The sequence below is a fragment of the Ochotona curzoniae genome, unplaced genomic scaffold, assembly GCF_017591425.1.
Source record: "Ochotona curzoniae isolate NIBS_2020 unplaced genomic scaffold, NIBS_Ocur_1.0 contig_2692, whole genome shotgun sequence".
Classification (NCBI taxonomy): domain Eukaryota; kingdom Metazoa; phylum Chordata; class Mammalia; order Lagomorpha; family Ochotonidae; genus Ochotona; species Ochotona curzoniae.
This window is the reverse complement of record NW_024465556.1, coordinates 17,668,134-17,680,303: the sequence shown is the minus strand read 5'-3', so window position 1 is coordinate 17,680,303 and position 12,170 is coordinate 17,668,134. Positions and strand designations below refer to the sequence as shown.

The 12,170-nt window shown below is 53.6% G+C and overlaps 1 protein-coding gene across 3 annotated transcripts; it reads left to right on the top strand.

Moving 5' to 3' along the window:
- Positions 1–3,765: 3,765 nt before the first annotated feature.
- Positions 3,766–11,388, top strand: SYNPO2L (synaptopodin 2 like). 3 transcript variants are annotated; one of them, XM_040976095.1, is made up of 4 exons: positions 3,766–3,861; positions 4,925–5,076; positions 5,491–6,008; positions 9,215–11,388. In XM_040976095.1, the coding sequence occupies exons 1-4, from the start codon at positions 3,766–3,768 to the stop codon at positions 11,386–11,388; spliced, it is 2,940 nt and encodes a 979-aa protein (XP_040832029.1). The 3 variants fall into 3 exon arrangements, with proteins under 3 accessions (XP_040832029.1, XP_040832028.1, XP_040832030.1); XM_040976094.1 differs by having other exon boundaries at positions 3,766–3,870; XM_040976096.1 differs by lacking the exons at positions 3,766–3,861; positions 4,925–5,076; positions 5,491–6,008 and adding an exon at positions 7,173–7,257.
- Positions 11,389–12,170: the final 782 nt, after the last annotated feature.

Here is a 12,170-nt window from a genome sequence, read left to right as displayed (position 1 = left end):
ATGAATTAGAATAACTGGAGTAAATATCTGTGGTGTATATTTCCACACACATGATTCACTTTAATCATTTTTTTAATTAAAATTTGGAAAGGTTTATTTATTTTTTTACTGGAAAGGTAAATTTACAGAGAGGAGATTGTTCATCTGCTGGTTTAATCCCCAAATGACCAAAAAGAAGCCAGAGCTGAGCTTATCCAAAACCAGGAGCCAGAAGTTTCTTCCGGGTCTCCGGCATGGGTGCAGGGGCCCAAGAGCTTGGGTCAGCCTCTGCTGTTTGCCCATGCCGTAAGCAGGGTGCTAGATGGGAAGTGCAGCAGCTGGCACTAGAGTTGGTGCCACAAGGTGGACAGTTAGCAATAATGTTTATTCATGTAACAATTTTTGAGTACTGCTGTGTGTCAAACCATATGCTAGGGGAAATATTCTTGGCCTCATGTGTGACAGTAGACAGTTATTGGGAGGCAAGAACGATTTATTCATGGGGGGGAAAAAACTTGATCTGTGTCAGTGCTGAGCTTGTCTCACTAAACAGGCCTGTCCTCACTTTGTAGTCAGAGCCAGAGTTAGTGGGTCCTCACATTTAGACTTGGCAGAAGTACAAAATTCACCTGAATATACTGACTCAAATTCTGTTGTCCACAGAGGATTGAAAGCCACTGGTCTTGGGAACTAATTTTCCATATTTAGCTGAAAAGTGTGGCACACCTGCCAGACAGGGCCCTCTGCTAAGCATGTATCGCTTAACACTGTGCTCCCTGGTAAGGAGTAGAGCCTACAGCATAGTTATTGAGGGTAGAGAGTGACAAGTTGCATTTAATTGGTTGCTGCGTTTCATTGGTTTTCTGTGGCCTGGGAAAGCAGTAGAGGATGGCCCAGAACCTTGGGACCCTGCACTCGTGAGGGAGTCCTGGAGGAGGTTCCTGGCTCCTGGCCTCAGATCGGGGCAGCACCGATCATTGTGCTCACTTGTAGAGTGAATCATCAGGCAGAATATCTTCTTCTCTTTGTCTCTCCTCCTCTCTATATATCAGACTTTGCAATAAAAATAAATAAATCTTTTTTAAAAGACCCTAAATCTGTAAGTACAACTTTCCATAATAAATCTCAGCAAAAATAAACAAATAAACAAAAAATCCTATTAATGACAGGTGTTAGACTGTTAGCCACAGTGCTGAGGGTGAGGTGTGCGCAAAATTGTGTTATACAGCCACCAAGTCCTGGTTTTTGGTTTTTTGTTGTTTGGGGGTTTTTTGTTTATTTGTTTGCTTGTTTTGTTTTTTGCCATCAGGTCCTGTATGTGGTCTTATTCTAGGGACTCAATAGCACTATTGATTTCCATGTGACTCTAATTACTACTGAGAATGAACTGAAAGCAAAAAAGAGTGACCTGTAACCATTAATATCGCAAAATGGCTGACATTAGTAGCATTCAATAAATGTTCAAATAATGATTGATTGAGTGGATTTTAAAAGCTTCCTTTTAAGTGATGATTGATTGAGTGTGTTTTCAAAGCTTCTTTTTAAGTGATGAGGCTAAGTGACTGCCTGAAGTTTCACAGCTAATAAATGATGAAATGGGAACTCAAGACTTGGGGCAGCAGAGAGGCAAGACAGGTTAAGCCAGCACCTGTGATGACAATATTCCATACAGGTCCTGGTTTGAATCCTGGCTGCTCCACTTCTGATCCAGTTTCCTGATAATGTGCCTGGAAAGGCAATGTAAGATGACCCTCTACACCGATGTGGGAGACCCACATGAAAGCTATACAGTTTTATGTAATAGTTTTTCTCGTAGTGTGCTAAATGCTGTTTGGATATATGATGTAGTCATAGAAAACATTGTGGTTGGGGGAGGGAGAACGGCATGATGGCTTAGTGGCTAAATCCAGCCCTGCCTCTTGATCCCATATGGGTGCCAGTTCCTGTCTTGGATGCTCTACTTTCTCATCCAATTCCCTGCTTGTGGCCTGATAATGCAGTAGAGGATGGCCCAAAGACTTAGGACCCCGCACACATATGGGAGACTTGGAAGAAACTCCTGGCTCCTGGCTTCAGATTTGCTCAGCTCTGGCTATTGCAGCCACATGAGACCACATGAGGAGTGAACCAGCACATGGGAAATATTTTTCTCTGTGTCTCCTTCTCTGTATAAGTCTGCCTTTCCAGTTAAAAAAAAAAAAAAAGTCAATCTTTGTTTTTTTTTTTTTAAGAAAACATTAGGGGCCCGGTACGGTAGCCTAGTGGCTGAAGTCCTCACCTTGCATGCCTAGGAGCCATGTGGACACCAGTTCATGTCCTGGCAGCTCCACTTCCCATCCAACTCCTTGCTTTTGGCCTGGGAAAGCAGTCGAGGATGGCCCAATGCTTTGGGACCCTGCACCTGTGTGGGAGACCTGGAAGGAAGTTCCTGGCTCCTGGCTTCAGATCAGCGCAGCACCGGCCATTGTGCTCACTTGGGGAGTCAATCATTGGACGGAAGATCTTCCTCTCTATGTCTTCTCCTCTGTGTATAATATGACTTTGCAATAAAAATAAATAAATCTTAAAAAAAACATTATTTTAGGGCCCGGCGCGGTGGCGCAAGTGGTTAAAGGTCCTCGCCTTGCACGCCTGGGATCCCATATGGGCGCCGGTTCCCTTCCAGCTCCCTGCCTGTGGCCTGGGAAAGCAGTCGAGGACAGCCCAAAGCTTTGGGAACCTGCACCCGCGTGGGAGACCCGGAAGAGGCTCCTGGCTTCGGATCGGCATAGTGTCGGCCTGTTGCACTCACTTGGGGAGTGAATCATTGGACGGAAGATATTCCTCTCTGTCTCTCCTCTCTGTATATCCGCCTTTCCAATTAAAAAAATAATAAAAATAAATCTTTAACAAAAAAAATATTATTTTAGGTAGAGATACTGATAAAGAGGGAAAGACACAGAGAGGGAAAAATCCAGGTGGGTTCCTAGATGAGCACGGTTCAAATCTCAGCTGCTCCTCTGATGCAGCTCTCTGCTAATGCAACTGGGAAAGCAGCAGAAAATGGTCCAAGTGCTTGGGCCCCTGCATCCACAAGGGAGTCTTGAAGAGAATTCCAAGCTTCTAGCTTCCATCCCAACCATCCTAGCCACTTTAGGAGATAAGCCAGTGGGTGGAATATCTCTCTTTCTCACTTTCTCTCTCTCTCCCATTTATCTTTCAAATAAATAAAATCAATTAAAAGAAAACACAACCCCCAGCACTGCCATGGGTTATCATTTCCATCTTGAGGAACAGGTTCATTCACACAGCAAGGGGGCACTGTTTCCTGAGTTTATGGAACAAACCTAAACCACTCCTTTCTGGAACTGAAGACCCTGCTGCTACTCCTTTGAAATGAAAGCAGCTGGGAGTAGTTCATGGTCCTATCAGAGAAGGCGAAGTCCCTGAGAGGGTGGACATCAGCTCTGCAGACCAAAGGGCTGGTACTCCTGAGTGCAGGAGAACGGGGGGCATGGAGGGCAGAGGAACATACTATAATTAGCCCAGGAGTAACGCAGACGGGGGAGGGAGGGGAGCACAGCCGGCAACTATTTTGAGCATGACTCGGATTGACAGGACGGGTGTGCTGGACTGTACTGATCCGAGGGCCAAGCTGCCCGCTTACGGTGTATGGTGTGGGGGGGTGGAGGCCTGGGGCCGCAGGAGCAGGACGGCAGGACAGGCAGGCCGGACGGGGTACCAGCACCTCGATTTCTTTCCCTGGGATACTATCCAAGCTCCGGAGGCCCTAGGCAAAGCTGAGCGATGGGTGCTGAGGAGGAGGTGCTGGTCACACTATCAGGGGGAGCCCCTTGGGGCTTCCGACTTCAGGGTGGGGCCGAGCAGAGGAAACCCTTACAGGTGTCCAAGGTAAGGGAGGTCCCTGGGAAACCCAAGGGAGCATGGAAAGAGTCACATTTATGACCTGTGGGGGCAGCGGGGCTGTGATGAGGTGGGGACAGGTGGGTGGGCAGGGAAGCATGTTCAAGTTTGGCAGTGGGCGTCATATCTGCACATGGGCTTCTTGTTGGGGGCTGTTAGAAACAGTAAGCTCCTGGTGCCCAGGGAGTAGAAAGAAAGCAGTGCTCTGCTTCCATTCTCTGTGGCGTGATGGTGGCAGGGGCCTGGGGCTGCTCATCCAGTGTTTGCTGTCCTAGTGTGTCTCCAATCCTAACCCTGGGAACGTGGGGAAGGCTCTCATTTCTCTCTGGCTAAAATGATATGTGATTAGCTGGGACTGTCTTGCCCAACCCTGCCCTGCCCTGCCCAGGCCTTCTGTGCTCCTCCTTCCCTAAGCCAGACCCTTTCCCTTGCTAGGCAAGATGTTTTTAGGTGCTGGAAACATTTATGGCCAAGCTGAAGACATTGTCATGGCTGCAGCCCACAGGCTTAATTTTCTGGACTGCAAAAAAACAACAAAAAAGGGGGGTGGATAATAACAGTGTGCACTCCTAAGAATCCAATGCCTAGCAGCTGTAGCACAGTGCCTAACACTTAGACACTTAGGGAATGAGAGCCATGTGCGAGCACATATGCTCCACACACATACGACCCAGAATCCACCTGGACTCCCTTCCTTCTGGAATGTTGTGCTAAAATCTTGGCTTTATAGCACCACCTGGAATTCTAGGGCCTAGAAGAGGATTGTTGGCCACTATAAATATTGCTCCTGGAGTAAACACTTGGGACTATGACTACTGTTTCTAACACCTTCGTCATGGAGTGCTCACCAAGTCTTTCAGTCAGTGATGACCCTAGTTCCCAACACCAGCTGGATTACTTCCTTCAACCTGTACCTCCCGTAGTCAGGTCCCCATGAACGCCTCCATTTCTACCCTGCAAATCCTTGTCTCCCCCAGCTCCTTCCTGTCCTTCCCTTTCCTCCCACCCTCTCTCATCTGCAGTCTCTAATTCAACATCGCAGATCCGCAGACGAAGCCAGGCTGGCAGAGCAGGACTCCGGGAGAGGGACCAGCTTGTGGCAGTGAATGGGGTCTCCTGCACCAGCCTCTCTCACGCCAGTGCCATGCATCTTATTGATGCCTCGGGGAACCAGCTTGTCCTCACTGTGCGGCGGTATGGGCCCTTCCCCAGTGTGCAAGTCTCCCACTACCTGTCTCAGCTCTGTGCCTCCCTGGCCTGGCTTCAGCAACTAACTATACAAGTACCTAGTTCTGCTTGTGCATTTCTGATGCTTGGGTACACCTCCCAAAGCTCCGAGTAAGAGATGCGAGTGTCAAGTGAATGTCTGAGTGTGGAGCCTACCTCAACCTTTGGCCTGTTAGCACATCTTCCTTTAAGCTCATTTCCACTCACCGCCTTGCAAGCACACTGGCCGGCCTCCCACATTGCCGTCTGATGTTCTCACTTCCTAACCCATCCATTCCAAGTGTCTCATTCCCCTACCTCTTTCTCACGACTCCTGCAGGTCTCTCTCTAGAGGCCAGTCATATAACTCACCCCTCAAGTCCTGTCATCTTTCCCATCCAGGGCAGCAGAGGAGGGACCCGTGCGATCTCCATCCCCGGGGGAGCTCCAGGTGCTGTCTCCTTTATCCCCACTGAGTCCTGAGCCCCCTGGCGCTCCTGTCTCCCAGCCTCTTCAGCCTGGGAGCCTCCGCTCACCCCCTGACAGTGAAGCTTACTATGGAGAGACAGATAGCGACATTGATGGCCCTGCCACCCAGGAGAAGCCTCGCCGCCCCCGGCGCCGTGGCCCCACAAGACCCACCCCTCCAGGAGCCCCACCTGATGAAGTCTACCTGTCGGACAGTCCTGCAGAGCCTGCACCTGCCACTCCCAGGCCTCCTAGCCAGGGCGGTGACAGCCGTGTGAGCTCCCCATCTTGGGAGGAGGGGGTGGTTCTCCAGCCACCCCCAGCTGAAGCCCTACTGTTACCCCATGGTCCCCTCCGGCCCGGCCCTCATCTCATCCCCATGGTGGGGCCTGTTCCCCATCCAGTGGCAGAAGATCTTACTACCACCTACACCCAGAAGGCCAAGCAAGCCAGTAAGTGTCTGAACCCCTTCTTCCCAGCCACCGTCCTTCTCTCTGAGCCCTCAATCTACTCCTCCATAACCACAATGCTACCTATGCCCCTTGGGAATAATCCTGAGGACAGGTGGAGAAGAGTGAAAAGTGGGAGGAGAGGATAAGTTGTTTCATGATCCCCATTATTTTTGGTGTTTGATCTGGTGTGGCAAAATGGTACCCCAGGAATGGATTAAGTAGCAAAAGCAGAAAGCAGCAATGAAGAGATGAAGGTTTTGGTGGTGGTGGTTGGTGATGATTGCTGTAGGTGTCATGAAGGAGTGAGAGCCAAGTACTGATGCAAGGCAGGGAAGCCTCTGCAAGTGAGGCCAGGCTATAGGGGCTTGTCACGGGGCTAATTACAGGCCTATGATCAGTACTATCTTTGACATTTGTAAGTTCAGCTGGGGATTCCTGGGACCTGGGAGAGCTCTGGGAAGTGGTGGAGGGAGGAGGGATCTTTGGCTCTTTATCTTAGGCAAGAATGTAGGCCGAGACAGAAAAAGCCAGCTCCCCTATCTAAGGCTCTCAGCTATTTTTTGATGTGAGCAACAGAATGAGGTTGAACAGTGAACTTTCTCCCTTGCTCTAGGCCTCTCAGGCCCCTCCCACAGGACTTTTCTTGTGAGCTCTTTAATGCCAGGATTCCCCCTCCAGTTCTCGCCTTTCTTTCCTCCCTGCCACCATTCTGATTCCAGGTCCTTAGAACTGGATGGCTTTAAATCCAGTACCAAGGCTAAGGACTTGACACTTAGTAGTCTAACATTCCGCGTGTCCAATATCACACAAAGAAATTCCAGATGCGTGGGCAGGATCCCATACCTACCCCTCCTCCCATTCTCATCTTAACACCCCCTCCCTTTCCCATCATGCTGGGCGAGGCCATAGCTGGCAGCTCAGGGATATTTTTAGACAAGCAGACCTCATTGTCCGGTGGGGCAGGATGGGGGGAAGGGAAGGCAGGTGGCCATGTCCATCACATCGTAGCTTGTGGGGCAGCCAAAAGAAGGGAAGGGGCCAGGCTCCAAAAATAGCACAGTGAGCTCACTCAGCTGCCACTTCTGGGGACGAGACAAAGGGGTTTAAAAAGGCTTGGGGGTGGCTCAAGCTGGTCCTGCTCCAAGCAACACTGCCATTCTCAGCATGGACACCTTTGAGCCCATCAGCCAAGCCACCTTCGACAAAGGCCCAGGTCCAATTCCTGAGCTCCAAGACCCATTCTATGCAGGTACTTCCCTCCCACATCCAAGAGAGACCTGGGGTTGAAAGCAGATAATCTATTGACAGTTTGGGAAGGGTCATCTTTGGGAATGAACGGTCTTCCTCTCTTGTCCCTGCTGCCTTTATGTGGTCCTCTTAGGAGAATTTCACTGCCCCTTAATTGGAAGGGGTTGATGCTATGGCCACATGGCAGGGGATTTTTGACATGACCTGTACAAACTCATGGGAATGGAATGTCTGTGTGTGTACAAGACAGGTATGTGTTGTAAATACATGAGACACGCATGTGGGAGTCCATGGGAGATGACATGTGTAACTGACAAGGCATCTGTGTACATGTGCAGTTAGCATCTGGAAAGCTCTGTGGGTGGCTTACTCACTCTGGGCCTTAGGAATATGCTGTTTGCTAAATTTACCTGCGTTATCTCACTTTATTCTCATAGCAGTCCTGTGAGGTAGCTGTTACCACCCTAATTTGCAGATGAGGAAACTGAACATCAATGAAGCAGCTTTTCCAGGAACCAAAAGCCCTGAGCTGAACCCTGACTCCAGTGCCTGCCCTCTCCCCCACAGTACGACTGTGTATTGCTCACGTGGGGGTGAGAGGAATGAGAGTCCTCAGCATGGAAAGTAGATGGGAATTTCAGCAATTTTTGTCAGGATGAGCTGGGGACCATGGAGCGGAAAGCATCCACGTTCCAGGCAGGGTCCTAGTCACTGGGCAGCCTCTCCCAGTCCCCAGCCCCATCTGGCATGGGAAGCTCTGCCCTGTTCCTTTTGAGCCCGAGTCCTTGGGTGCCAGCCTGGTAGCGGCTGCCTGAGCTGTCTACACAGAAGGTTTGGAACACAGGGGGAAACTCTGACCTGTCCCCCCGCCCAAGAAGCTTACCACAGCCTCCCATCTCCAACTGGGGGCAAGGAGAAGATAGGCCGCTGGTGACCTGAGGTGTGCTGCGGAGTTAGTGGCGGGTTCTCGTGGAGAGCAGCACTCCGGGCTTTTCCCCTGTGTTGGGGATCAGATGCTGCCCTTGGCTGTGAGTAACAGAGTTTTGAGGCTCAGGGCTGTGCCCTGGCAGTTGGGAGGCTAAGATCAACCCTAAAATTCTGCCCAATCTGTTAGTCTCATGATGCCAGCAAGGAAAACGTGGCCACAAGGCTTACCTGGCGTCCCTAGGTGTATGAACGCATCTGAGTGGCTGTGGTTTTTTGTGGGCCAAGTATGTTAAAATACACATATGTGAATGGAGGTGTACGTATGTCAGTTAGGGTACATGTGAGTGACAGAGAAAAGTACATTGGAGAAATTATGCCTGCGGCTGGCTTTTGCTAGAGTCTTGCTCAGTGATGCGTGAGGAGTTACTGCTTTGAAGGGCTCCCAATGTGAACTGCCTGAGAGGGTAGAAGAGTGAATGGAGATGCACCTTGCAGTGGGGCCTTTGTGTACTCATTACAGGGATGAGGCAGGAGAGAGGGTACCTCCCAGAGTTTGTGAGAAGGTTCTGGGCATGGTCTCTATAGTGGGAGAAGAGTGTCCTGCCTCATCTTCTCTCTCTGGGACCAGCCCTGACTGCCTGCCATAGGAGCAACACCTCCTCACCACCCCCACCTCCCACTGCCAGTCTGGAATGGGAGGCGGGAGAGGAATGCATGTGAGGTGGATAAGGGCACATCTCTGGGAAGATAGGAGTGCATTGGAGGGAGGAGAGGCCAGAGGAGCTGTGGTCAGCACCGGGCCAGGCCAGGCCAGGCAACAGGCTTCTTTCTGCCTTCCTCCTCTACCCGCCCTTGGTTTCACCTTTCATCCTCCACGTGGAGGACTTGGCCACAGGTAAGAGCCACGGTGGGTGCTTGTAGCAAGTGCAAAGACAGGAGCTGGGAGGCAGAAGCCAGGTGACTGGGGCCGGATGGGCAGCTCCGGGAGGCTCCTTCAGCCTCACTGACCCTGCCGCCTTTGCCCTCCTCAGAGCTTCAACGGGCAGAGAGTCTTCAGGAGAAGAGTGTGAAGGAGGCCAAGACCAAATGCCGGACCATCGCCTCCCTGCTGACCGCAGCCCCCAACCCCCACTCCAAGGGGGTGCTTATGTTTAAGAAACGGCGGCAGCGAGCCAAGAAGTACACTCTAGTGAGCTTCGGGGCCGCGGCTGGGACCGGAACTGGGGAGGAGGAGGACGGGGTCCCCCCAACCAGTGAGTCTGAGCTGGACGACGAGGCCTTCTCCGACGCCCGCAGCCTCACCAATCAGTCGGACTGGGACAGTCCCTATCTGGACATGGAGTTGGCCAGGGTGGGTTCCAGCGCGGCCGAGAGCCAGGTCCCCGGGCTGACTGACGTCTCCGGACGAGGGGTTCAGCTCTTTGAACAGCAGCGCCAGCGTGCTGCCTCCAGTACCCAGGAGCCTGCTCACGGTGGCCCAGCGGCCTTGTTCAATGGGCAGGGTCTGCAGTCGCCGCCTCCCCCTCGGGCCCAGAGTGCTCCCCCGGAGGCAGCCGTGCCCCCGCCCAGCCCTCTGCCAGCCCCCCTCAGCAGCCCCAGCCCCTACCCCGCGGGGGGTGTGGCGCCCTCCACCCCGGCCACCGGGGTCTTCAACCGGTCAGCCAGGCCCTTTACCCCGGGCTTCCAAGGGCAGCGGCCAGGTACTACCTCGGTCATTTTCCGTCCCTTGGCACCCAAGAGGGCGAGTGAAAGCCAGAGAGGCCCGAGCCCCGCCCCACCCCCCTTCTTGTCCCCTCCGCCCATCTTCACCACGGTGGATCCCAGCCCCGCCGCCGCCTCCGTGCCGGCCTCTGGCTCCCCCAGTACCCCACGCTCCTCGGGTCCTGTGACTGCCACCAGCTCCCTCTACATCCCAGCTCCCAGTCGGCCTGTCACCCCAGGTGGAGCTCCAGAGCCTCCCGTCGCCCCCAGCGCAGCTGCCATGACCTCCACCGCTTCTATCTTCCTATCGGCGCCTCTGCGATCCTCGGCGCGTCCAGAGGCGCCGGCCGCCGGCCCCGGGACCCCCGGGACCCCCGGGGCCCCCAGCAGCCGGGAGCAGCGCATCTCTGTGCCGGCTGCCCGCACCGGCATCCTGCAGGAGGCTCGGCGCCGCGGGACGCGGAAACAGATGTTCCGACAGGGGAAGGAGGAGACCAAGAACTCGCCCAACCCCGAGCTTCTCTCGCTGGTGCAGAATCTGGATGAGAAACCTCGGGCTGGGGGTGCGGAATCGGGTCCTGAAGACGACGCGCTGAGCCTCGGCGCCGAAGCTTGCAACTTCATGCAGCCGCCAGGGGGCAGGAGTTACAAGACCGTGCCCGCTCCCAAGACCCCGCCTCCAATGGCTCCCAAGACCCCGCCCCCTGCGGCTCCTAAGACTCCACCTCCTGTGGCCCCCAAGCCCTCGGCTCGAGGGCTCCTGGATGGGCTGGTGAACGGGGCGGCCTCTTCAGCTGGAATCTCTGAGCCACCAAGGCTGCAGGGCAGGGGTGGGGAGCTGTTTGCCAAGCGGCAGAGCCGTGCGGACAGGTATGTGGTGGAAGCTACACCTGCTGCTGGCTTAGGCCTTGGTCCTGGCCCTCGACCCCGAAGCCCTTCTCCTACCCCTTCACTGCCCCCTTCCTGGAAGTATTCACCCAACATCCGAGCCCCGCCTCCTATTGCTTACAACCCACTGCTCTCACCCTTTTTCCCGCAGGCTGCCCGAACTCCCACCAGTAAGGCCCAAACACAGGGGCCGCGGGCAACCCCCAAACAGGGCATCAAGGCTCTGGATTTCATGCGGCATCAGCCTTACCAGCTTAAAACTGCCATGTTCTGTTTTGATGAGGTTCCCCCAACCCCTGGCACCACCTCAGGACAGCCCAAAACGGCCCGGGTCCAGGAGATCCGCAGATTTTCAACACCGGCACCCCAGCCCACTGCAGAGCCGCTGGCCCCTACGGTGCTTCCCCCGCGAGCGGCCACGACCCTGGATGAGCCCATCTGGAGGGCAGAGCTGGCCGCAGCCCCTGTAGCCAGCCCTGTCATTTCTCCAGAATCTCCTCGGGGTCTGGGGTCCTCCCCCAGCTCCTGTGGTTTCCAGGTAGCCAGGCCTCGGTTCTCAGCTACCAGGACAGGATTGCAGGCTCACGTGTGGAGGCCTGGGGCAGGGCACCAGTGAGCAGGGCAGGGGTCCTCAGGACCAAGGAGAGGTGCCCCATCCAGCTCCCACCCCCATAGTTCCATCCCTCTGGAGGCTGCATCCCTTCCTGCCGAAGGTGGTTTTGGAGCTGGCATCGCGTCTGCAGCTCTCTGCCCTGCTTTTCAACCTCTCCTGTCTGCTTCAGTATCTCTGCATCTCTTTGTGTCTCCTGGCCTGGATTTCTCGTCTTTCCCCGCCGCTCTTCCCATACTCCCCCACAGGTTTCTGTTTCTTTGCATTCATCTCCCCTCCGTGGCCTCATTTTCACATTTGGCCAAGAAGCACACCCGTAGAAAGTGCCCGTGGGACCTCAGTGAAGGAACTTGCCAGCGGGAAGACAGCAAGGGGACTGAACTGACCTGTTTGCACTGAGCTCTGCCTGCCTCACCGAGCTTTTTCAAGCTTGGCTGGCCTATAAGTAGGTGTGCTTGGTGGTACGCCTGCAAGTTTTGTGCGTGTGTGTGTATGTGTGTGTGTATACATGGATATGCTCTGCTGACCAAGGCAAGAGGAAAGAGGAAGTCTGCATACGCAGCTGGCTTTTCTCCTTGGGTGACAGCAGAGTCCATCCCCATGTGGCGTCAAGTGGGGAGAGAGGATTTCACCTGAGAATAAAACCTTAAAGACAAGCCATCTGTGCAGCAGGTACACAGGCTCTTGTAAAACCAATGGGCTCTGAGAGGACAGCAGGGTCAGGACAGACGGTGTGTATGGCCTGTTAGACCAGCTAGACAAGGAAGAGAACAAGAATTCATTTATTC